General features: G+C 46.2%; 1 protein-coding gene across 5 annotated transcripts in view; it reads right to left on the bottom strand.

The window, feature by feature from the left end:
• The window catches only part of SPATA6L (spermatogenesis associated 6 like), a 497,016-nt gene that overhangs the window by 7,007 nt on the left and 462,428 nt on the right, over positions 1-27,581 (bottom strand). For all 5 annotated transcript variants that reach the window (XM_085632931.1, XM_085632940.1, XM_085632934.1 and 2 more), the window contains 2 exons: positions 26,513-26,606; positions 13,975-14,078 (listed from right to left, as the gene is read on the bottom strand). In XM_085632931.1, the coding sequence (XP_085489057.1) occupies positions 13,995-14,078; positions 26,513-26,606 (178 nt within the window). In that variant the 3' untranslated portion in view covers positions 13,975-13,994. The remainder of the gene's footprint in view (positions 1-13,974; positions 14,079-26,512; positions 26,607-27,581) is intronic.

Genomic DNA, 27,581 nt, shown 5'->3' with positions numbered 1-27,581 from the left:
GACACAAACATTGCCAATATATATATTTTTTTAAAACACATTTTATTGATTTTATACATCAAATTCACAAATAAGAAAACGGCATCCAATTAGCATAGTATTTATACAGTGCGTGTCATATGAGTTTTCATCATATATAAGCTGATCTAGGCATTATCTCTGAACACCTCCCAAAGTTCTTAAATAACTTTGCGACATTTCTTGGGTACATTAGCATGGGTCCATGATTGTAAAACAGTGTGCGCTCTTATGACTCACGCGCATCCATCAGAAATCAGCCAAGTTATACCATTTTAGATAAACAAAATCAAGTTTTCTCATTTTATATCGCATCAAACTTGTAAAGAATTATCATATACTCAAAAAAGGAAACCAAAACATGCTGGTAACACTTCATATTATCCATAATCTCGTCACATATAGTATTGGTTATTTACACAGGTAATTTCTTATAGGGAGCTACAGTAATTCACCTCTCAAATTGTCAAAGTGCCAGGACCCTCAAACCAGGGCACGTATCCGGCCCTTAACTGGTCCTTATGGGTTAGTCGCTTAGGTCCGGATCGGATTCTTCTGCCGGGGGGGGGGTACAAATATTGCCACGGAAAGAGTTCCACTTGCCCCACACCCGCTCCCACTTTTTAGGGCACCCTCTGTGTGTGAAGACTGCTTTTTCAGCCACCATTGCTCTATCCATGTCTTGACACCAGTGTCGCTTCAGGGGGGCCGTGGGCGCACCCCAGTGGTGTGCGATGTTGCGCTTAGCTAACATGATCCCCAGGGTTGCCCAGTCCTGTGTAGCGTGATTAAGGTCGGTTGGCTCTCATATATTAAGGAGGCATCTTTTTGGCTCAGGGGAAACTTCAAAGCCACACACCCGGGTAATGGTTTCCATGACCGTCTCCCAGTATTGTGCTATGTGAGGACAATCCCAAATCGTGTGGAAAAAGGTGCCCCGTGTCCTGCATCCCCGCAGGCAGAACGGCGTCTCAGCCCGACTGATTTTGTGAAGCATGGTTTTGGTATAGTATGTCCTATGCAGGATCTTCAATTGCACCAACTGTAGTCGGGACGGGATTGCCACCTCACGCGGGGACGCCAATGCCTCCTGCCAGTCCTGGTCATCCATGTCCCCTAACTCAGCCTGCCATTTTTCTCTTAAAGCTTGTGTGGGATCTTTCTGATTATTAATGAGCTTACGGTAGGTGAGAGAAATGGCTTTTTTGGTTAGATGATCGGTAAGGAGGCGGTCCTCGAGTGGTGAGGATTCGGGGAGAGCGGTGCCTCTGGGTATGCTCCTTGTAAGTGCATGCTTGATTTGCGTGTAGCGAAACTGTTCTGAGTCAGCCATTTGATATGTTGTTTGTAGTTGGGCGAACGTCACCAATTCTCCCTTTTTCCAGGGGTCCCCAATTTTCGAAATACCAATATGGTCCCATCGTGCAAAGCCTTTGCTGTAACGGAACATGCCTAGCTTAGGCGTGTCCCAAAGTGGTGTGAGTTGGGTGAGGACTCCCTCCCAGCCGAGCGTTCGTTGCGCAATAAACCATATGCTTATTGTGTGTGCAGTGGGGCCGATCCATGTGTCCTTTTTGTTTTTGCGGTAAAGTGCCACTAGGGGTCCGTCGGCCCCGTGAGCGTGCCAGTCAAGCCGAAGAGCCGGCTCCCCCTGCGGGGCATGGAGCCACTGGTTCACTATGATGAGTTGCGAGGCCCAGTAGTACAATTGTACGCTGGGCAAGGCGATTCTGCCATCGTACCAGCTTCTAGTGAGCTTGGCCAGGGCTATGCGGGGGGTTTTTCCACCCCAAAAGAGCAGTCCCACCTCAGCCTCAATGGCTTTGAAATAGGTGTTTGGGACCAAGGTAGGTGTATTTTGCAGAGCATATAAAAACTGCAGGAGAGCCATCATTTTGAACTAGGCTGCGCGGCCCAGGAGAGTCAGGGGTAGTGCATGCCAGTGTTTTACATAATTTTTAAGTCTCAGGAGGGGGGGCACAAGATTACGCTCATAGAATTGATCGTGGTCTGGGGTAAAATGGATGCCCAGGTATTTAAAACCACCTTTCCCAAGCTGTATCGTCACTCCCCTGGGTAGGCGTGGGGGGGGGGGACCGTGGAGGACAAACAGAACCGATTTCGCCCAGTTAATCATGTAGCCCGAGTATCTGCCATATGATGCACAGATATCTAGTAGACAATTAATGGAGCGGCTGGGGGAGGACATGTATAGTAATATATCATCTGCGTACAGTGATATACGATCTTCCCACCCTTCCGTCCATTTCAGACCCCGAATCACTGGGTCGCAACGAATCCAGGTCGCGAGGGGCTCAAGCACCTGGGCAAACAGGAGTGGGGACAAGGGGCATCCCTGTCTGGTCCCTCGCCCTAAAGGAAAGTCCTCGGATATGCGACCATTGACCACCACGTGTTCCACGGGTTGTGTATATAGCAATTGGACCCATGCACGGAATTTGGGCACAAAGTCAAAGTGTTGTAACACTGCGAACATAAAGGGCCATTCCACCTGATCAAAGGCCATGCTTGTGTCCACTGATAGAATGACTGCCTCTTCCTGAATGAGGGACTTTCAGGCCATCACTCCGTGGAGCCGTCTTAGGTTCATTGCCGTATTGCGCCCAGGCATAAAGCCGGACTGATCCGGGTGTATAAGAGATGTGAGTTATGGTTGAAGCCTAGAGGCTAATACCTTCGCTAGGATTTTCGCCTCCGCATGGAGAAGTGAAATTGGGCGGTAGGAGGTGCAGTCCTGAGGGGGCTTGCCCGGTTTTCTGATTGTTACAATAGTCGCTATCCTCTGATCTCTGGGAAGTATTCCCTTATCTAGACTATCCTCATACATTGTTAACAGATGAGGCACCACCCTTTCCGCTTCTGCTTTGTAGAGTTCTACTGGAATCCCATTGGGACCCAGTGCTTTGCCTGCTTGTAGCCCCCTAAGTGCAGCAGCAATCTCGTCCACCATGTGCAGCTCGTCTAGTGTGGCGGCGTCTTGAGATGTCAGGGTTGGAAAATGGATGTCTTTGAGAAAGCCCAAGTTCTCTTCTACTGTGGCATTTGTGGTGGGCGTATAAATTGCCTCATAGTGCCGTGCGAAGGCTGTTACTATGTCTTGTGGGTATGTTACGTCCTCCCCAGAGGGCATGTGTAGGTGAGCCACCCAGCGACTGGCGCGCTCTTTTTTGTTGAGCCAGGCTAGCAACTTACCGGCCTTGTCTCCTATCTCATATACCGTGTGTTGCGTTTTTTGGGCTTTTGCCTTTGCGTCCTCCCATGTGTAGTCCTTGTATGCTTGCTTTGCCAAGTCCAGGTTATGCGTCGTCTCATCTGTCTGCGCTCTTGTGTGTTCTTCTTTGGCTAGGCTAACTGCGCTCTCAAGTTCCTGCACTTGTAGCGCCTTGTTGCATTTGTGTGAGGTTATTATGGATATTGCCTGCCCTCGCAGAACCGTCTTCTATGCCTCCCATAGAGTACCAGGAGAAGCAACGGAGTGTGTGTTTTCTTGGAAGTACTGTGTCGTGGTTTTACGCAGGTGTTTCCTGATATTCGGGACTTTTAAGTACCCAGGATAAATTGGATAGATACGTTTACGTCCTGTGTATTGTGATGTGTAAGTTACTGACAAGGGAGAGTGATCCGATATACCTCTAGGGAGGTGTGTGATCTCTGCGATGGCTGCAAGGCTAGTCGGGGATGAAAGGATATAATCTATCCTTGACAAACTATTGTGTGCCCCTGAGTGATACGTATATTGGCGCGTCATGGGGTGTCATGTACGCCAAACATCTACCAGACCCATAGCTTCCGTGAAGTCATGTAGATATGCGGGGGCGCTCCCCTGGTCTCGTGGTGGCAACCTATCCCAGGAGGTGTCCAGAACAGCGTTAAAATCGCCTTCCACAACCAACTCCCAAGGTGGCAATGTGAGCAGGAACTTACCAAGAGCCGGGAGGGCCAAGCTATGGAGCGCAGGGGGGACATATACGGCTACTAGGTTATAGGCCCGTCCCTCCCACTGACAGGACAGTGCCACAAATCGCCCCTGATCATCCGTCTGGGAGCTATTGATTATAAGGGGGCAGCTCTTTCGTAACAATATACCCACCCCTCTTGATCCCGTAGTGAATTCAGAGTGTACTATCATTTTGAACCCCCACCTATCCAGTGCCTTAGTGGCGGTTCCCACCAAATGAGTTTCCTGTAAGAAGACTACGGATGGAGTTTGTCTCTTAAAATACTGCAATACCAGCCCTCTCTTAATTTTGTTACCTAGTCCGTTAACATTCCAAGAGAGGAGGGTGAGGGGGGGGACAGGGCTTGCGAATGTCGTCCGGACTTAATTGTGAGGGGTCAGGAACTGTGTCATTCAAGGCATTGAGACAACTTTGCGACATTTGAATCGTGTGTGTAGGTTGATGGGTTCCCTGTGTGTAACCTTGAAGTGTGTGGTACCAGTGTACAAACAAACATCACTAAACAAAAAAGGCATGTACAAACTCTAACCATACACAAAGCAAAAACCCCCCCTTACACCCCCCTCCCTGCCTCCCTGCTAGGCGGATTTCCAACTACCCGCCACCCCAACTTGGCAGAGCGCTTTAATCCCATGAACAGTACTTGCGTGTGGGGGGGAGAGGACCTCCGGAGCACTCCGAACATTCCATCACTCCAAGACGTTGAAGAAGCCAGGATATTTCGCTAATTATGACATCGAAGTTAAATGTTCAATCGTAATAGTAGGCCTTCGAGATGTTCCTGTCTGCACGGCCACAGGCGACCCGAGCCGCAGCCACACCCCCCAACCCAGGGCGAAGGAAGGGTTAGTCTACAAAGTCCCACCGTTGCCAAGTCGGCGATTGCCATCCATAGCTTGTCAGTCTTATGTGTCCGCTTGGCGTTGCTCTTCTCCTCTTTCCATGTGTCTCCGTCCCTGTGATGTCGCTTCCGTAGAGTGGTGTTGTTGTCGTCCATTGCCATTTTTAACTCTATTGATCTGTCGCCATCCCTCCAGCCAGTCGTGAGCGTCCTCCGGCCTCTCGAAGAACCAAGTCTTACCGTCCACTACCACTCGCAGCTTCGCGGGAAAGAGCATGGAGTATGTAAGTTCCCTACGTTGGAGTTCTTTCTTGATCTCAAGGAAACTTCTTCTCTGCTTGGTGACCGCCGCCGTATAATCTGGGAAGAAGGAGATGACGGAGTTTCCTATACGAAGAGGAGGAGCCACTCTTGCCGTTTGGAGGATGGCGTCCCAGTCTCTAAAATTGAAGATCCTGGCCAGGATCGGTCGAGGGGGCGCTCCCAGCTTTGGCTTACCCCCGGGTATTCTGTGCGCCCGTGCCACTGAAAAGAAGCCAGAGAGACCCCTTGGCTGGAGGTGATTCTTGATGAGGTCCTCTACGTAAAAATCCATGGCTGGCATCCCCTCGGACTCCGGGACTCCCGTAATACTGACGTTGTTGCGTCTCAATCTACCTTCTTGGTCATCCAGTTTGGCTGCCATTTGGCGGTTTTGAGCTTCCAATTGTTGGACCTGGCGCTGGAGGCTGGTTGTGTCCTTCGTGAGAGATGCCGTCGTAGTTTCCACCTCTGTCATTCTAGAGGCCATTTTCTGGAAGTCAGCTCGGAGGAATGAGACATCTGAAGAAATGGACCCCACTGTTGTTTGGACATTCGTCAGGGCGGACATTATATCAAGCAATGTAACTTCTGGCTGGCCTTCTGGCGTGGCACCGACCTCCGCGTGCATCCGCTGGGAGGTCGTGTCTGTCATGTCTTTGGAAAAGGCATACTTATCTAATTTGGCTTGCTGGGTCGTTTGCTGGCCTCGGACCCCCATTGGGCCCTCGTCGCGAAAATGCAGGTATGTCGCAGTACTCACCGCCGCCTGCCACATGACCGCGGGTCACTGTGCGGCCTGTCGGGTTTCCTGCACGATTATGCGGGGGCCTCCGATCCCGACGTGAGTTGAGTTATTCTCTAAACAGTAGAGCCAATGTCCGTTGCCTGCAGTATTTTGCAACGCGCTCAAGCCACACACAAGGGGCCCCTAAAGGCACGCGGGCCACGAGGCTTCCCCATGTGTATCGGCGCAGTATTGATATGAGGCAGCGGGCAGCCTGGAATTGCGCTGGGAGATTCCGGTCTCTCTCACCCGTGCCCACTTGGCCTTTCTTTGGGGGTGCGGGAGCTCCGCAGTGAACAACGACGCTAGGCTGCCTGGTATTCTATACCTTCCAAGTGGAATTGGTCAGCGTGGCCAGGTTATGCGGGGCCCCTCAGCACCTCAGGAATTGCACCGGAGCTCGCCCCGGGGTACGGACCCCTCACTTGGGCGTCGTAACGTTGGAGGCTGTGCCCCTTTTCTGTCAGTTGTGTGGCTCACTATTTATATCACCAAGATAGTCCCCCGGGGGCCTCCGGCGCTTCGTATCTCACTGCCTCGTCATCCTCAATGTCAACTGGAGGCCTTAGTCATTTAGCATCTCGGCTTGGCTGAGGAGGGGGCACCGCCAGCTCTGGAACTCAACCGGTTCCCTCCCACTCGTAGATGAGAGGGCCTGTCAGGCGGGGACTGCAGATCTTAGCCGGGCGTCTCCCAGTGTCCAGTACCCTCGTTGTGTTGGCGTGGCCCGCGAGGCCCCTCCTGGCGTCTAAAGGCCGTATACAAAGCAGCCGCTCACGCGCTACCCTTCCAGCAATGCAGCACCTCCTGTCTCCTACCGCCACCCCGCCGTAGCTTCGGGCCAGACGGGCCGTGGCTCGTCTGATCACGCGAGGCCGCGGCTCCGTGCATGGCTGCAGGCCGCTCTTCTCCTCGCGCCCGCAGATTGGCAGCACAGCGTCGGATTTGTTCCAAATTAAATCCGTGCAGTCCTTCAGCGCTCCGATGTCAGACAAGGGTCTTGGGTGCAAGTTTTGCATCGGATAAATGTCCGGATTCATGCGGGATGTTCTTGCGCTAGCCGGAGCTTAACTAGGTTGTGGCCATTAATCTGGGCTGCAAGCCATGCCCCCGCCAATTGCCAATATTGATTTCCCCATCAGTCTGCAAGGGTGCTCCCAGGGCCCCATACGTAATGTTATTTGTAAACGGTGCTATAGTTGTTATAATGTGGTGACTTTGGAGTTTCACCAGCAATGCACGCCTCACCTTGTACACAGTTGTTTCTCTCAGTCTGGCTCTGATCCTTTCCTTCACTCCTTGTCAGCAGTGAAACTGTATTAGCACAGGTGAACTTTGCGCACCCTGTGCAGCATTCCAGCTCACTTCTTGGCAATTATCCACAAGGTCAGTGACATTCCCTGAGAGTGCTCCCGAGCCTACGTAGCTCAAGCCCCATGAATGGCATGCGGAGAAGTGATGAAACTGCTGGCCTCTGCCACTGGGTGGGGTTCCCAAATCGCCCCATGTTGACACTGCACCATGCCTTCAGTGCTGGGCTTGCATTTAACATTTAACAACCCGATGCACTCTGGGAGTTCTAGTCTTTGGATTCTTGTGCAATGAGTTGTGATCAGTGTGCCAGTGAAGTTCAAGCGTGGTCTGCTGTCACTTGTTAGTGAAGCTAATATTTAGCCATTCCGTTTTTGGCCTGACGTGCGTTTTGGTCCCGTTAATGCTTTTATAGAGTCAGCCAATGGCTGCTTTGCTGTGAAAAAGCCCACAGGGATTATGTTTTAGGTGCCGATTAGCTACCTAGTCATAGTGTTAAACCCACTGGATTAAATTAAGCACGCTGTGACTTGCACACTAACGTGTTTAATAGGAAAGTGAAACTACAGCTGCCAGTAAGCCCACAGCCGTTTGTGAACCAACTACTATCAAAAAGTCTACCTGATAACAGCAGTGTGATGTTGGACAAGTTAGTGTTTCTTATCGTGGCTGTGCTGCTGTACAGTCAGTATCTAGGTGTCTGAGTTGGTTGTGCACTCAGCGCTTGTCACTGTTGTTCACTTGTCACTGTTGGATATATAAACCCCGTCCTATAATCCTCACCACATAATGGTCTCTCACCAGTGTTCCGGCTACCAGACACCCGAACATGCCTGCAGCTGATTTTGCAAGAATGGGCTTAGCTGTCGAGCCAGAGATCGACCGGAGGTGCCACATAAGTTTCCAGAAGGGGCAGGAATGCAAGTCCACCCGCACCATCAGCAGTAAACCGTGGCATTACAACCACAAACGCTCCAGCTGGTTGGCAATGTAGAAACATGATTGGCATATAAGAGTAGTTAATTGGTCTCCAATGTTCAAGGCTAACCTTGATTGTGCAAGCAGACCTTTGTGTACCTATCAAAGGGGCGGGGTCAGAACCTCGTAGTGGGTAAGCAAACGCTTGTGTGTAGGGGTTTCATTTACCTGATGGTCCCGGTGAGCGCTGGAGGCAGTCGGCACCTCTAAAGAACACTATTGAAAGAGTAAAAAAAAAAAAAGGAAATCGCAGCAAGGCATTGTTGCTTTTCAACATAAGCCTGTGGCACTCACTAGGGAGTTCATCATTTTATGGAGCTCCGTCTATAAATTTGTAGGAGCAAAAGAAAAATATGTGAATACCCACTAGCAATGTTCTTGGCACACAAAGCGCAAAGAAGAACTGTCTTAATGAACTGACTCACACAAAAATTACCTGTTCGCGAATGACCCAGCAAACAAATGGTTATAAGCAGGTGCTGTGCATACTTTATGCCTGTTGTCCTCCAGTCTCCTCCTCCGGGTTCCCTCGTCGAGCTGACATTGCCACAAATCCAGTGAATAACAGTGGCCAGGCGCACTGGCGTAGCTAGGGGGGGGCGGAGGGGGCGGTCCGCCCCAGGCGGCACTATTATGGAGGCGGCGGGCACATGTGCGGCGGCTGTTGCTGAGCAGCCAGTACACCACACGAGTAGAAAGTGCAAGCGCACCTGCTTGGAGGCCAATCCTGCACCACCTAGTGTAGTGGTGGTGTGGCACCGGTGCGCCGCCCAGCGTACCATGCATGTGGGTCCCAGGGCCGTCAATCTTGTAGCGCGCGAAAGCGCTACCAATGACGGCCCTGGGCATCTGTTTTTGGCCAGCCCATGCGCTGCTGAAGTGACGCCTCGAGTCAACTCTCGAGTCAAAGAGAGACACTGCTTTCACTTTCGTGAGCTCATGGGCAGCAGCTGAAGTCGGAAATGGCTCGTAGCTTCTGTTAATGAGCTCACAGCCAGTGAGGTAATGAATCCGGTGGACCGCTGCATGACGCGCACCCGACGACCCAGCCTGTCCCACCATAATGGCCCGTGTAGCTGAACCAGCCTGTCAGAACGAGCCTGATGTGGGCGGCAGGTCACAACAGGGAGAGAGAGGCGAGCCAGGCGGACGGCATCTCATGAAAACGGAGCTGCTCTCGAGATGTCACGTCTGCAATTTCTTTTCAAGTAAGTGTGTGCTTAGCTGCCCTGGAAGTTAGAGAGGGGCGTAAGATAAGAGTCCTTGCTGGCAAGAATGTTCCAAATGATCTGTGCTCCCGGCACATCATTAAAACAATTATGATTGGTAATGCCAAAGTGTGTAAAAGGTGCAAGAGGGCAGTACAATGGACCTAAATAAGCTTTACCAAATTAATGTGAAAATATGTGAATGAAAAAAATGTAAAGCACTTTGACGTTGAAGGCCAGTAGGAGGGAATGCTATTGGAACATGGAGGCGAGGGTTGTGTTATGGAGACTAAAAAAGGGTGTGTTACATCCTACCCACCCAAAAAGTAGTAATTTGTGATTTCGGTCTTTTGGATTTTAAGACTGTTATTTCACAGCACGGCATGCTTCCCTTTTCCGAGTTGAATGAAACCCCTGACGCCACGGCGCCTGGGACCTCCACAAGGCTAGCGTTATTGTCGAGGTGCCAAGGCTCCTCTGTAAAACACGAGAAAGCACTTAATGCTCTTTACATAATGAAACCAAACAAAAACATATGACCGGCTGGCACCGCGAACTGAAACCAGAAAGGCCTTTACCGCGTCATAATTGTCATACCGTGTTGAGCATACAATATATTTTTTCATTAGGACACCTCAGACTTGTATTTGCGATGGCAGGACACTGATTATTATAAGCACGCACAGACTCGAGGCAATTTTAGACGTTTTCGATGAGCAGGATTATGTGAAATGTGCAAGGGGTTATTTAATGCAATGTATCCGCGACGGCACAATGCATCTGTTGGGCGACTGTAACAACACACCAGCACGAACAATCAGAACGGGCCCATCCTTCCGAATACATCTTTTTATTTTAACAGACCGTAATCCGACACTCCGTCCCCTTCTGATACAGTCGAAGCATGCCTTTGGAGTGCCTTGACAATCGCTGCCGCGGCGGCCTCATTACTAAACTTTGAATTTTAGAACCTAGTGGAGGCACAGTGGGAAACTATGCGGTCTCAGACTATGGGATAACATCCGATTTAGTCGGCGAACTGCAAATATTTAGGCAGGATTAAATGGATTTGACAAAACGTATATCCTCTTGCAGAAGGTTCTTCATCCTCACAGCGTGGGCTGGCATCGGAGAAGATATGACGGAGGGCAGACGTTTGTGATCGTATTGCACATTGTACTCTTGTCCCTGTGTGCCATGTTTGGAGCTTGTGACAGACGAAGACTAAAACTAGGCCTTTTTTGCCAAAGTGATGGCAAATGGTGAGCTATCGCCAGCGTGAGGTTTGCTTTCAAGCAGTGCTTAATTTGTAAACAAAATAAGTGGCAGGGCTCTCATCAGGAGGCCACTGCAGCTTGCACCACACATTGCCCCTGCTGTGCTGCCAATGAAAGTGCTGTGAATGATAATGACCATCACACTCCTACAAGTGTGACAATTCAGACTAATTCAGGCCCCAAAGCCATAAAAATGGCTTGGGCGGCAGGTAAAAGTCATTTTAATGTATATTGATTTAATAATTAACTGTTGTTGTGGTCATCTCTAAATTATCCAGACAGCACCAAATTGTGGCAGGCTGTCACAAGCACCGTGTTGACAGTTAAGCCAGCACCGGAAACCACCTGCTCAAATTAAGCACTGCTTTCAAGCAGATGCTGGAAACTCTGGAGTTACATTTCTAAGAGCACACATAGAGGGTCTACTGCTCATAACCATTTGAGAGTGTACAGGATTTGAAATCTGATGGTATATGCTGTATTGATGGGTAAGGATTCTACCATACAAGAGCCATGATGGACTACATTAAACGGTTGGCCCCCTTTCTATTTATTTAAAAAATATATATATTTATTTGTTTTTATTGATTTCACATAACAGTGAGCCAGACATCGTATAGCGGTATATGGACATAGAAGTACATGGCATAGTTCACATGTTTTCAACCAATTTAGGATAACACATATTAAGAGTGTCAGACATCCATGATGATCCCTGTATGACGTCACTCAGTGGTCTAATATCGTGAATATGCATTTCAACGGCTATCAAATACGTTAAGTTTTCAGCATTTTCGTCTACACCAGGAGTCCAGCCAAACATGTAATAATTAGTCAAATCTATCAGGATCTAATACAGTTATAATATTCTAACAAAAACTCTTACCCAAGCCCCCCCCCTCCCCTTCCCGCATGCTTGCCCATAAATATCTAACAGTAGTATTTGCACATTTTCTATATCTGCAGTTGTGTGTGTCTTAATTCCAAAGACTAACATAGGCAACTATACAGTCCTGCTAACTTACACAGTATAACCCACAAGGATTGTGAGGAGCCCATGTGTCCCACAGCTGTTGAGCAAACCCCCATGCAATATTCCGAGCCCGCCTCAGTAAGACAAAATGTCTATTGCAGCGTATTCCTCTATCATTGCATTCCAGCTCAACAAAATCAGTGTTTTTTCGTAGGCCTCTATATTCCTCTAGTTTTAGTTCAGCCCCCTCCGCCTTACCCCACCTCAACAATTCCGTGTGCCAGTCCTGTAGGGACGGGGCCCTAGTAGCTTTCCATCTTGTGGTTATTGCTCTCTTGGCCAGAAGGAGCGCAATGACACCGGGACAAGTTCAGCATATTTCTGTGTGGCCGAACTTCTTGGCAGGGTGGACGGCGTTCGCCCTGTGAAAATAGTGGGTAGACCCACGCAGCACCTCCGCTCCGACCTTTGCTTTCACCTGCAGTGGAGTAGAGAGTTGCTCTTGTAACTTAGACCCTGCCAATCCACCCCCGCTGCTCGCTGTCCTTTTTCCCCAGTCCCCAGCAATGGGCGGCAATCTGAGGGATAGTCCCGGGCGCCAGAAGCTCTAGCTACGCCACTGGCCAGGCGGAAGAACCACCCTGCGCCAGCGGCAAACTGAAAACATTAAACAACTGGCCAGTTTTCCCCCTGACGTCCACTGTCAGTGACGTGGAATCCCTGCTATTGGCAAACAAGAAAGGCAAGTATGTCAGGAAAACAACGCACAGGAACTTCCTGGCGCCTGCGTCCAAGGTAAACAAAACTGTGGCCAGTAAAAACCTGAAGGGTACGGATTGGGGGATATCAGGGAGGAGCACGTTTCAATCAATTGCTGTAACTTTGTGCAGTAATGTGAGGAAGTTAATTCATGAAGATTCAAAGAAACTTCACCAGCAGATTATCCACAGTTTTTAATAACAGTAAGTGCATGAACCTACTAAGCTCTTACCAGTATTATAGGATGCTTGCTGGATATGCATACGTAGAACCAGTATTAAGAAAACAAATCTTTTTTATGAAGGACGTATGGGCAGGCGGAAAGCAAAACAGCTGCACCTGAAGTCGTGGCGCTCAAGCTGTCGGAGCACAGGTGTGCGTCCCGCCGCAGCAGCCACCACCATGTGCGCTGCTGCTCAATCCCGTGGCAAAATTCCAAGGGAGTGAACTCTAAAAAAAAAAAGGTGGGACTTGCGCCCACCATTAGCCATTTGCAGGCTACGATTTTTTAGGGACACAGACAAAACCCAATCCAAAGCCTGGGAGGAGTCGAGTCCCCACAAAGTACCTATAACAGATCACCTGACAGCGCAAGCCCGGTATAGGCTCGACCTAAAAACGAGGAGTAATAAAGACATTTCTCCTTGTTACACCTCCCCTGGAAAAGGTTAGCATTTCGATGCATTCACAGGTCTACCACTAACTGTAAATCTGGGAATGTCCCAAAATCCATGGGTGTATGCGTGGGAACACTCACGCTCTACCCATAGATCGCCTACCGGGGCAGAGTAATGGAAGGCAGCGACTTGTGCTGCCTTGTGTTACTCCAGATTTACCAAGTTACGCAGGTCCACGCAAGGCGGCCTGGTGTGGTTTGGTAAATCTCATTCTAGGTTTTGCGTTGCCCTTTGCGCGGTGCAAGGGAGACACAAAACCTTTGAAAAATATGCCCCCACCTCTCTTCTTCTGACCACCCGTAGGCTTCGGAGTAAGGTCCAAAAGCAGCAAAAACCTCACGTAGTGCCAATTAAAGTTAATATCAGTGGGACTTCACGCAGACATGGCACGGCTCTCAGCGTGCATGCCTGCTTTGTCGCAGCACTGGTACAGACCATTCGCCTCTGGGTGCTGAGACCGTTCAAAGCTGTTAGCAATTGACAACTTATTCCGATTAGAAATACTTCACGGGGACGAGGCTCCTCGTTAAAAAGAAAATAAAGACTGCTGGAGATTTTAATTCATACATCCAAATATTACCTGTTTTCGTGTGTGATTCTTATTGAACTACCAGTGCGCACTTGGGCCCGGAGTGTAAGTGGACTATGCAAATACTGCACTGATCCCTTGACTTTACAAACTCGCCCACATATTTCTCTATTGTAGAACTCATGCTGCACAGGTAGTCAAGTCCAATTGCTTTCATTTATATCACAACACATACTTGTCATTTCTTTTTACAGTAAACGTTTTGAAAGTCGAATCATTACCACGACAACATAAACAAACACATAAGGGTATTCAGGGCTGGTACATGTCACTCACCACAGCAAGGCAGGCTGGAGTTAGCCTATGGTGGGGTTGGTGGATCTTCTTAACTCAATGGACCTCCTCTTGAGCACATCATCAACTTCAGAACTTGAGGCCCCCTAAAGAAAGCGAGATTCATTATTTTCCATCTTTGATTGTTCATGAAAGCATGACATTCTGATGTGTTTGAATTTATAATCTTTGTTGTGTGTGTATCCTTGGTACAGTTCGCAGCCATTGCTTCCATAACACAGCAAATCGACCCCCACAAGTGCATCCACACTCTCCGCTCTGACAACCAGACACTCCTGTTGGGACCCCAGAGTTTCCTCTTCACCTTTCACTCTTGGTGCTACGAATGCTGCCCGGTCAGGTCTTTTGTGCCGGAATGCACTTCTGACAATCTTGGGACAAGGACAGGCTTTTCAGGTCCATGCCCAAGTAGCTCATCCAATCCAGGCTTCTTCTTTTAAATCTGGTACTAGTGGTCCAGTCGATCCCATTATAAATTCAGGACTACAAGTACCATAATGCAAAGAAGAAAACCTGAAATGGATGACCGACTTACGTTTGGACCCTGGGAGCTTCAAAGCTCAGCAAAGCTCGACTATCCCCCGAATAGAAAATGCGGATTTTGTGCAGGCATTTTTCCAGACATCCTTCTGTAGGAAATATAGATAAGCCATTGTCATGATGTGAGCCCCCTCACTGCCCAACTGGTTAGTCCCCAGCGGTAATAAGGTTTCACCAAGGGTACTTTTGCTGACCTCTGGTAGCAAGACAAAGCACTAAGGACATCCCTGAAGAAAATGTGTGCAGTGTGTGCAACAAGCTACCACACAGCAATTGAATGGCAGGACCAAAGAATTTTGAATGTTCGCATCTAGTAAGTAAAAAGATAAATAGTTAATTTAGGAAAATAGCACAAATAATGAACAAAGCACTGGGTATAGCATTCAAAAAGTGAATTCCATTGGAAATAATGCAGGGCGTTGGAAAGCCATTTTTTATAGCAAATGTCAAGAATGTCAGTCAATCAAAAAGCTGCAACTTCGAGGACGGAAGAGCGCTACAGATGTTCACCAGCAACTCTTGGGGGCCCCATTGCCTCCCGCAGGATAGTGGTCCAGGGGAGAGTCAGACCTTGATAACTGCAGAGTGTCCACCAGTGCACATGTGTGGTGAATGTTCTTTTTAATTTGAATTCATCAAGATTGTTTCCTCCAGATACCAGCTCAGTGTTCTAACATTTCCCACGTGGTTCTCTCCTTTGACCTCGAGATGATTTCAGCACACCGGCTGCCAGACTCAGAGCTGCCTACTTGATTCCCCGTGGCAATCTCTTCTCAGCCTTAGACTCTAGCTCCTTAAAGGAAAGGTCTCCCTCTGCGTAGCTGTCCTTAGCACACCGAGTATCTTCACACAGCCGGCTCAAGAAAGCCCTGTGTTCCTTGCAAATCCTGCCTACTCAGACCAATGCTTCCACTAGGTGCTACACCTTCTGAGACCCTCTGCACTTGCAGCTCCTGCAGAGATCAGTTTCTCTCCTCAGCAGACAACTGTTCTCCTCAGGGCTGTAGGCTTCGAAGGTGAAGGTGGCTACGGTCTGGGAACTGGTGTGACCAGTTTTGCATACGTCTTTGGAGCAGGGATTTACAGGAGGCAGGTGCAATCTTCCTCTCCGCTTTTAAAATCAAAACTTTTGCCAAAGAGGGTGGTAAGATCAGGCCCTAAATTTGTACTCACCTACTGCCTGGGCTTAATATCAAATTCAGAGGCAGCTAATTTATTGCAATTTATTTTTCATCCCTGTCCGTAACAGAGTGTCAGGATGGGGGCAGGCTGCTGTTGCTGCTGAGTGACAGCAGTAGGGAGGGTGGGCTGTCTATGCACTTGTTTAAGGTGTGCATGTCTTTTTGGCCGACTGTCTTCCGACGGCCAGCCATACTTGCACACTTTAAACATCTCTAACCCAGCTTAAGGCAGCTTGGTTACAGCAAGTGCAGGCCTCCAGAGCGCTGTGGAGCGCCGAGTGAATGTGCCTCCCTCCAATCAGGGTGCTGCTCTCATGCTGCAAGAGAGCAGCACCATGATTGGTCAAGGGAGTTGCACAAATTCAGTTACGGTGGTGAGAAGAGGACAGGAGCGGAGGACGTTGCGTTCAGGTACGTTTTTATAAATTTTTATTTTATTTTGTGCATGCGCATCTCCCCGTAGATGCCAGCCGTCACTGATCTAATCCTTTTGTAATTCCTTAGCAGGACAACCGCAGGGATGGTCAAGGAGTGGTGAGAGAATATGCGAGTACAGGAGCAATGTGAAGTGCAAGAAAAGTACTACTAAAATGAGTAGTCACTTCCTGGAAAAAAGACATACAGTCCCCGATCTACAATGGGTAATCCTAGAGACCTTGACGACTAAAAACCACAATGTATAACAGGTACTCTTTGAGAAAGAGCAGAGATGGGTCCACCGTCTAAAAATAAATGTACACCGGCTGAATGATAATATTCCGTGGCTCAGTATCAAACAATAAATCAGTAACTGTGCCACGGTTATTTGAGATCTGAAAATACAACATCTATGAGGCATACATACATGATACATATATCTTATAATTCCATTCCTTCCTTAATGCAGAATTCTTCATTTACATCCCGCATTTACTGATTATAGATATCTTTTAGCCTCACTCAAGAATAAGGAAAATATGACCCCAGAGTTAGTCCTCTTTCTCTCTCCATGAATACTCTATTTTAACCCCACTAAGCTGCACCCGGAATAGAACCGGGTCACAAGAGGAAGAGCCAGCACAAGTCGTGCCACAATGCCACAGAGGTATACGAGCAGAACACGAGGACGCCGACTAAACCGTACCGTATCACTGAATAATGCTTTTTACGAGTACTTTCTCCCATTATTCCAAGAGCGGAGATGGCTTCCGTAATACCCGATGAAGCCCGAAACCGGGTATTAAAGGTACAGCTGACTTTGAAGATTGGCTGCTGAAGTATATATTACGCATCATTACTAGCATGCCGCACTTATGTGTATTCACAAACGCGTTATGACTAATATTTCCTCACTGCATCGCACGCCATATGAATTCCTAAACAGTTAAGCCTATATAGAGCATAACGGCTTCCGTAATACCCCACTATAACACGCTAACTGAGATGGGTATTACTATTTGTAGTGAATAGGGGGCTGCAATAAAATACATTACGCATCATTGCTAATATGCCATTTGTATCTATTTTGCAATAACACGCTGTGACTAACCATATTTCACGGTACCGCACGCCGTACAAACTCCAGAATTAATGGCAGACAAGAGACAATGAAGCCTACGCATAGTCGTATTAACGCATTTTTTGATGACTATGTCACAGACTACATCGTAAATCTTTCACCATATGCTAACTAACATTATTGTATCTGGTGTCTACATATCGACATTGCCACTATTATTAGGGAAAGAGGCGGGGAACTGCAACCATAACCCCAGTTTGAACCCTTTATCCCTATGAATTATCACTATGCCATCACGCTCTTTTCTAATTCTGTGAGACGCTGATCTCTCTGTAACTAACTGCCACAATGTTAAACTGTACGTGGCCACATACTTATGGCCACGTTACCATAATCATTTCGATTAATATTCTCGAAGATGATGATTTTTTTCAGGATGTAACACCGCAAATACTCGTACATAGTTATCTCCCTGGGCACTCGCCTCAATATGACAAAATGGATTTAACTGTTATATCTGAACTTGCAAAATGAGGGTATAGTTTGCCATAACAGAGTGAAAATAACTGCTGTAAAAGAATTGCCATTTTTTAGTTGTTGCATTGTTTGATGCTTTTATCCTATTAGCATTAACATAGCATAACTAAGAACATAACAAGGAATGTTTTCTTCTTTCTTTTTACTTTTCCCTCCCCCTTTTTCTATTAATATAGGTTCTAATTGAACAAATACAGGTGGAGTAACCTATTTCCACCTTTTCACTGGAGACCCTAATAACAGAGGGCCCCCCATCACTTTTTAGGTCCTGAAGAAAGCCCATGTGACCCCTAGGGGCAACTCAAAGGGCTGAAACATGTCGACCTTTTTACGGACACCCCACAGTGCATTAGACCATAATTAGTCTTCCTGTGCACACCAAGACAATTTAATCATCTCGAATCCAGTCTGATTAAAAAGCACGTTCTGGCTATACGAGATTTTTAGAACATTTCACTTCACTTCACCGAACACAATCACTTATCTCTAGATCACTACTGAAATAACCAGTGGGTCAACCTCCAGGTGGAGGAAGCACATAACTAACCCTATGATGATGCTGTCACGTTGTTAACAACAGAGCGGAGAATCAAGATATACCGCTTTTTCCAACCTGTTAAGGTGAAGGAGGGTTTTTTATCGGTACATTGTACGAATATTGCAAACCCTGGCTTTTCAGGTCAAGTGACCCACTCCCCATTTGATTTTTTTGATTGGACTTTAGATCTAGACATGAAAATACATGGCCTTCTAGTCCAGGGACACCATCTTCTCTTTGATATCCAAGACCTGCAGAACCTGAACAAGCTTTTCATCTTCTCTTTCTTGAATAAGAACATCTGGAGTCAAATGTTTAAAATTAATCTTAGACCCTATCATTCACAGGTGGCAGGAAGTCCACTATCACTGCCTCTTGTACAATATTGATCACACACCAGTTCTCAACCTTAGACTGGAGGGTGAACTAAAGAGGTTCACAACAGTGCCTGCATAACAGAAGGATGGAAAGTGTTGCTGCTATTCTTGGCTTCATCCTTTGGAACCTCACTTACCTCCACCACCAGGAAAAGTCTCTTTGGGTTGCTAAATAGGCTGAGAGGATTGTCAGTGGCGATATGCAGGACCCCTTGAGTATCCACTGTACTTACTGTGTAGTAGATAGAGCTGGTAAAGAAGGGAAACACCCACAGTGGGTTGTAGCTCTGCAGTCTATAAATATCTCCAAGGCATATCAGTATTCTCACCAAATAGCCCATGTCCATCAAATGGCATATCCCGGACTCGATGACTCATGAGAATCCAGTGAAATGCATGCAAGCATATAATTTAAGGATGGCATTGGTTCCAATGTAAGGAGTGCTTGATGTATGTATGGTAAATTCACCAGTTATATCAGCATTATGGAATAGGTAGAGCAGGTGTAGATTGTGGTAGTATATTCAGTCCTGATGAAAGCCACGAGCATTTGGGAACATAAAAGGCAGACACTTGTTGACCCAAAGAGGATGTAGTGGTAACTCGAACCTGGGACTTCCTAACTTTTCCAGTTTTTAATCATGCTGGCTGCCACCCAGATTAAAACGTTAGAGCTATCAGGCAGGTATTTTTAAAGAATAACTCTAACCCCACTCACTACCCTATTCTTTTTCCAATAAAGTGATCCAGTGCATCTCATAGGTTGTAGCACACCCTGTTCAGCAACGGAACGAGAAGGAACTCTATGAGGAAGCATGCCACCAAGGGGTACCCCTGGTGAGTGAGATTTCTTTAAGGCAAAAGTATTCTTTTTTCCTTAGGTCAACGGGAGGGTACTTAGATTGATCCAATTGAGTTGGGCGCTATGGTGTGTGTAAAGTTCTGTGTCAGAGGAGGGTCAGCTCATGCTCTACAGCACCTTTCCACTCCCCTTAATTTGTTTGTGGACACTTATAAGGGGATCCGGTAAGAAGGAAGAAGCCAACTCTATATACAAGAGCAGTGTCTGAATTGAGCGTTTTGGCTGGCAGAGCTTGACACTGACCTGACTCACTTCTCTTGAAACATCTTGTGCACAGTTGCACTGGAGCCACATATAGGAACCGTGCTGTCTAACCAATGGTAGTCAGCAATGGCTGAGCTGTCTGAGACTGCTGGCTGCCGGGGAAGAAGCAGAAGCTCCAGGTTGCAGTGGGAAGTTCGTAAGTGGTAGTGCTGATATGTATGGACCTTGCTGCACAAGACCAGTGTTCACAGGGAAATGTTCACAGCGGGAAGGCTGGTGGTGCGGAATCAAGGTCGCACAAGGGCACTACTGTCAGATCAAGACAAGTTGCATGGCCATGCAGAGGACAGGCCCACATAAATAATTGCGGATATCTATGGTACTTGAAGACATTTTTTTGACACAATTGCAAGGTGCAGGCACTCGGCCTCACAGGGACACAAATGCCACCAAAGGAAGGCACATTGCAATGAAGGCTGAAGGCACACAGATCTGAAACAGATATCAGTGCAAAAGAAAGATGAATAGCAAAGTAGGGTGCAGACACACAACCTTCACCTGGATATCAGCACCACACAAAGCAAGGCACATGGTAATACAGGATGTAGACCTCAAAACACATTGATTTCTCACATAGAAAAGCATAAAGCGATGTGGCACATAGGTCTCACACAGTCATCAACACTACCTGAAAGAAGCTGTATGGTAATACAGAGTACCAGTATATTTTCCTCGCATGGACATCAGTTTTCACTGCTCTGCTTTTTTGCAGCAACAGCAGAGTAAATCAATGGGCTTTGGGTCGCTTGCAAGGAGAATGCACATTGAGTTGTGCAGCAATTGCAGGTTCCCAGACTCCTCAAACTTCCTCACAATAAGGTTATAAACTCTGACTCATGCTCACAACAGAACAGTACAAAATATTATACTCGAAGGAGATTTACTAAGACTTTACTCCACAGTTGTGTCAAAAGTGATGCGAATAGGAGCAAAATAATTTTTTCCTTCTTACTTACAAGCGCTAAACTTGTTTAAAGCTGGAAATAACATGAAAATAACACGAAGCAGCACATATTGCTGCTTTGCATTACTTAGCACCAAGGGGTCATACCATGGGTGGAGTATGGGAGTCCCCATGCAACCACTCAAGATTTCTGACACTAAAACCTATTTGCTAAATAAAGTAGACCGGGTTTAGCATCAGTAAACTGTGCCCTTTTGAAGAAGGCGCAACGAAGGAGAAACGCTTTAATTTCTCCTTCCTTTTCCGACTGTACGTGTGCTACACTTTACAGCACACATACAAAGTCAGTCTATGCATAGGATTTGTACTGGAAGTGTAACCTCCGAGTACAAAACCAATACTAGACGCACAGAGACATCCTTGCACTATGCGCAAAGGTGTCTCTGTGGCACACGGCGGCTGATTTCAGCGCAGGCGCAAGGGAAGGGAAGGAGAGAGTCATATGGCACTCTCCTCCTCTCTCCTTTTCACGCAGCGCAGCATTTGTGGCTGTAGCACTGCGAGCGATGAGTAAGTGCTAAAATTGACCTGAAGTGTCTAGTCAAATTCAGTGTTGGTCCTAAACCTTTGAAGGGACTATTGAGGAAAAACTGCACTTTCTCTCAGAGTCCCACATCTCCATAGCAACTAGCTACATTTAAAACTACCATTTTCACTTTCTGTGCTGCTCCTAGTCAACTACTCTGGCCAGCAGCGCAAAGCACAGTATGTAAGGGATGGGCAGGTAACTAACTTCTCTCTATGTTTTGTGTTGTTGTGGGTCTGCCTCTGGACCGCTGCACTATTTATGTGTTGCTCTTGTCAGGCCACAGGCCTCATATGCTAGAACTGCCATTATTCAGGTCCTATGAGAAATACAAAAACCTTTCAGCTTCTTTCTCTAGGATAATGATTAATGCTAGACATTTGCACATGGCTTTAGATAGCATTCTTTAGGCTATGTGTGATTGGAGAAACAGCGTAGAGGGTCATGCAATGAGGAGAGACAGCAGCATTAACCCTATACAGTATGGAACACAACACAACCTTGGTGACTACATACAACTGCGGGGCCTAAACATGTGCATACCACCGTTCGTGCACGTCAATGGACCAGTCATCCTCATCATTTTTTCCATGGAGGGCCAGCTGTAAAGGCAGATACCCCACTACAATTATCAGCTGCCTCCGACAGTACTATCAAGGGCTAGTCATGGGGACAATGGACACCCACCAAAAAGGAGTAACATTTTTGGGGAACTGCTGTGACCCAACAGAGTTTTGCAATCTGTTGGTGTGTAACATAATCATGTTAAGATCTTCTCAAGAGACTCATGGCACAGGTATCCTGCAGTAGAAAACATACTGAGTCTGCCACAATGACAAAATAGGGAGCAGGTTGCCACACTGGCCATACAGTCAGGGACCTTCAAAAATACAGCCATGGGACAGGGCATAGTCCCCCATCCTACAAGATTTATCAGGGGCTTTGCAACCTCTATAATAAACAGAACAGGCCTTTTCAGTGCATAAACTGGTCGACTACTGCAGTGTTGGTGCTGGAATAGTGCCACCAGCTTGTTTCAGAAACAGAAAAAAACAATACAACACACAATAATGACCAATCTGCTTAAGCTTGAATATAATAGACATTATTTTACAGATATTCTCAACATAGTTACATCAATTGCAACATGCAGGGTTCCCTTTTGTCTAGTATGATTCTCAATTAAAGTCCCACAGAAAGAGTAGGAATTCCAATAAAAAAAAACACACTAGTGGTGAATCATACATTTTTTTGTAGCAGACCCCAGTGTCCTCTAGCCAGGCTGTTGAGGATGACAATGGTCTAGGTGTTTTTCATCTATCGGAAGGGTCTCTGGAACTAGATGGGCTCAAGAAAGCTATTCTTAAATCTCACATCCCATCTTCAAAAGGTTTGCTATCCCAAACCTAACCAGTTTCACCCTTAAAGAGGGAGGCCTCATAGACCACAACCACAATGTTGCATTATATTATGTTATTTTGTGTTATGTTAAACCATACATAGTACATGTACACCAAAAAGTCTCATCACGTTAACATGTACTGAATTCACAACACTGCCAGTTGTACCTTAGGAACAGGCCTATGGGTAATTTATTCTAAAGGCAGCGAAAGCAAGTGCATCTACACATCTGGCAGCCAAGTACTATACAAATTAAGAAACATAGCAATTCCTCTAGGAGTTACATTAAACCTTCATACTAGTTTAGCATGTGGGTACTAAAGAGCATGGACTGAAGAGCGGTGATCGCTGTCATACGCCTCATGAAGATGATTCCACTGAGCCAATTCTTATCTTTTGAGTTTTGTTAGAAAATAAGGATTAGACCCAAGCTAAGGCAGTTCCAAAACATGCCTGCCCAATTTTTCAGCCCTACCAGGAGGATTTTGTGGTCCTCAGTTTCATAGGCATTAGAGGGGGTAAGAAGAATAAAGGCTGTTTTTTTCGTCCTCTTCCAAGGAAAGGATGAGAGCTTCTATGATAGTGGCTGCAGCAAATTGTGTGCCCCTGGTAGGACAAAATCCTGACTAGAGATCATGGAGGCAATGGTTCTGTTCCACATACTCTTAGAATTGTAAAGAATTTCCCTTTCATAACCTTGGTGAGGGAAAATATGTTGGAGATAGCTTCATTATTTGCCAAGATCTTTAGATCTGTGGAATGTTTGTTACAAGAGCGGATCATTGCGGCATATTTTACAAGGACAATAATGACTTCATGGGACAGTGATGTGTTATCAAGTTTATAACACCACTAAGGAGCAAGGCGAGAATTGTTTAACACATGAAGGCTGGACTTGGTTACATAGCCAAGGTAAATCTGTTTGCCTTAGAGGCCAGTTTCAGCTCCTCATCAGCCTCCAACAGTCTGGGGCTCATGAAAATGGATTGAGGCATAGAGGGAAGTGTGGAGAATGACAGTTAGATGGTACAGGGTTGTGAAGAATCACAGATGGTGCTAATTTTGAACAAAAAAAATCCAGAAGTTTGTCACAATATTGTTGTGATGCACAGGGGTTGTTCTTCTGGGCATCTGGGTTAGACAGTTCTTGAAAAATGCTGAAGATTTCTCTTATTCTGTCAGACCTTGAGGATGAATTTTGTAAATGAAGATGTTTTGGCTCTCTTTGTGGCACTATGGAGGCCTTACTGGTATTTCTTAGAGAGGGGCTATCTTCAGTTAAAATAGACTTGTGTAACTTGCATTAAAGGTTGAGACTAGTTTGTTTCAGCAACACTGGCACCACACTGAGCCATTTTTAGTGGATTTAATGCCAAATTTTGTGTTTCTTGTTTTGGCTGGGGCCAACTCGCAGAGAGCGGTGGATGTATTGTGGTACGGATTATCCAGTAAGGCTTCAGAGTCATCCGAGTTGAAAAAGTTAGTTACTTGTTACCTCAATCTCTTCTGTGCTGACATATCTGTAACACCTGGATGGCATGATTTCATATCTCTTTCTTTCAACCAAACGCAAAGCAATTCTACAAACCGGTCTCCTAGTCCATTCATGTATATCATATGGATTAATCTGGCATGAATGGTGCAAGTGTCATCAAGTCAAACCTAAAAAGGTAGCTGACTTAAGATGTGCTGAATGCTAATCGTTGTGTAAATGACATTTATGTTTTTCAAAGGCAGATAGGAGCTTGGTGGATTGAGGTCAAAGATGACAAAATGATTATAAATGTAACACAATATGCACTTACTGGCTCCCTCCATGGTCATTATTTGCAGCCCAACACAAGATGGCATCAAAGTTCGATTGCCATGAAATATATGATCCAATTTAACTTCAGCACATAGTATTTGAATCAACTGAATATTTGAATCCAGGACTGGAAATGTTCCCTGGCGTTACATCGGGTGTTACAACATCAGCATTGGTTGTTATTAGCACACCAGACTTTACATTTAACCACATAAGGCTGATTCATGAAGGGGTTTTATGGTCACAAAGGTTATAGTTTTCTAAATTACAGGCTTTGAAATTAAAAACAAAAGTTGAGCATCACAGTATACACTTAACGTCTCATAATAAATCATAAAAAGGGGGTGTGAAATGGACATCCTCCTTCCCAGCGATTAGCAATGTAATGTATCAATGGTTTTTGATCTTAACTGTAGTTGACAACGAAGACTTGGACACCAACCATGAAAGGATGTGCTATCCATTGGCAAGGTAGATTCTGTCCAGTGCAAGGTCCCACAATGTGAATGTTGGCATTGGGGTTAGCACAAAGTGGTCCAGATGGCAGCTGCATACCCTCCCTAATACCCTTCACACTGTGTCATTCTTATTTTTTGATTAAAGTTAATTTTAATTCAAGGGGAATATTACCAAAGTAAAACAGATTTGAGGTACTTATGACATTTTTCTCAAAATGATAGCCGCCAAAGTCCCACTTAAGCAAGCAGTCTGCATTCCAGAATCTGTTCAGTTGTGTTTCTACATCTAGATGATTACGATTGCATAATTGAGGTTTTGTATTTACATTGCAAAATAATACACTTCTTTTCCATCAGTAACATTTCATAAAATTCTCACTAGGCAATAGGCTGCCAGGATTGCTTCTATGTATAGGTCAGCTGCCCCCCTCCACCCCCAACGCACAGAAAATACATCTGCCTCGAACGCCACTTTGTGAATTTTATATAGAACATGGGTAGGCTATATAGAACAGGATTACCTGTCAGATAAGATCTTGAACGTTTCTACCGTGAAAATCCTGTCCTATTAAAGGGATAAGCAGACCAGAGCACACCCAGCATGACTATTCAGTGTAAAAACAGGAATGATGTAAAAACTAGATGAAGCAATTAAAGGGGTAGATGTCGCCCTGTGGGCCTGCTCATCCCTTTGATCAGCACAGCTCCTACCAATCACAGAGGGGAAACAGAAAGGTAGAAGAGACTTTTCCTTATTTATTCGCCGCTTTGCAGAATATCTTACCTCTTCCGAACTGTCGTTACTCATCGTTTTCAAGAAAAATCTCCCAACTTTTCATCCAGATAGTTTTTGATCCTGGGAGTCATTATTTCCTCTCCAACACTGTTCCAGTAAGCTAATCAGTCCATTTAGCAACAAGAACGTATATGGCTATTTCATGGTGCAAAATTGGGTAAGCACTTGACTGTTTGAAAATGACCTATTCACAGTGTGCATGTCGACCAATAGACATTTATGAAGCACAGAGTATTGCACACACTAGACAAATGGGAGCGTGGCTGCCCACAGCAGGCCATGTCTTTGTATCGCCCCTTACAGTCCAACTAGGGCATGCACAAATCACCACAACTCAGCAAGAGCCCCTGGAGGACACCTACCTCCCCTTGTACAAACTACAAGTCCCCAAACAACTGCAAATGGTGCAGTAACTGAGTCCCCGCAGTGGTGTAACGAAACTTGAGGGGGCCACCTTGCAAAGTGCATGGAGGGGGGCCTCAAGCTCCTGACCCAGTCAGGAGGTCTGAGGCCTGCCCGTGCACGGTACTCGGAGGGGGCCCCCTGGAGCACACCCTCCCCTTGCTCAGCGTGGGCTGCGGGGGTTATTGTTACATCACTGAGCCCCCGAAAAGGAAATGTGCACTGAAATGTAGGTGCTCTCAGAAAAAGGGAACCTTGACATTAAGGAATCCATGAACATGCACATTCAGTGACCAATAAACATATATACACTCCAGTGAGAAATACGCATTCTTAGGGGTACAGTTCCAGTTTATTTCCATTACTCACGCTTAGAAGTCGCTGCTTTGCACGGCTGGACGTTAAAAGATTCCTCACTCTCTCATGAATGGACTCCCACGTGTTTGATTGATCTGTCTGAACCCTATTGATGGACTCACAAATAGTTTTGTTTTAGATTAAAGTTTGTATGCAAGCCATGACACAGTGCAAGCATATTAACAAAGGAACACAATACAAAGAAAATAGCATTTTGTTGAGTTACCTACATCTGATGGTGCACAAAAGCAAAGAAGCACATGCAGTTCATATTCTTTAAACATATCTACAGGAGGCCAACCATACCTTGTTGACAATTCCTAAACTTCAGCCAAATGCAATGCAAACGCTTGGCTAACTTTTGTCTTGCAGACTTGTCGAATTTGTCCTAAAAGTATCCATTTCAGCAGGCCTTCTGCAGTGCATCCGTGGCTTCATGGAAGGCACTGAAACTTTGCTGAGGGGTGTCATGTTTAATGCTCTACACAGCAAAGTTTTTGTTCTTCAAAAGCAATTGTCCAGAGTGGGAGTTATTTTATTGGAAAAAAAAAAAATGTTTCTAACACAGTTGGAGTTTTCCAAGCGTGTGGGGGTAATTTTGTTGGTTTCTTGGTCAGGATCACCAGGCTTTTCCATGAAGTCCCAAACACCCAAAAAGTATGTCAGAACATCTGTCCTAAATATGGTGAACGGTTTGAGATGCTTTGGCTGACGACTCAATATTTGATGAGCCATCTCTCAAATGTTTCTGCCAGCATAGGCATCGCCACCGAAGATATAGCAGTTCCTGCCACTCTAGATACAGCGGTGGAAACATGACTTTGGCAGATAGGATATCTACCAATTTTTGACAAAGTATCCCACCTGTACAACTCTACAGGGGCCCACAGTAATTATTCAGCAAAAAAAACAAACACAGACAAAATTATATTAAAATCACTGCCACATTGGCCATTATCCAGCGAGAAAGAGAAAGGGAGGCTGGAAACAAAAGATAACGGTGGGGCAGGCAGTTTAGCACTTGTAGATAATATGCTCCATAACAACACCACAGATAACATAGGAGGTGATTTTACTAATC

The sequence above is a fragment of the Triturus cristatus genome, chromosome 2_1, assembly GCF_964204655.1.
Source record: "Triturus cristatus chromosome 2_1, aTriCri1.1, whole genome shotgun sequence".
In the NCBI taxonomy this organism is placed as follows: domain Eukaryota; kingdom Metazoa; phylum Chordata; class Amphibia; order Caudata; family Salamandridae; genus Triturus; species Triturus cristatus.
Note: the sequence above shows the minus strand (reverse complement) of the source record. Positions and strands in the feature narration are given on the sequence as shown.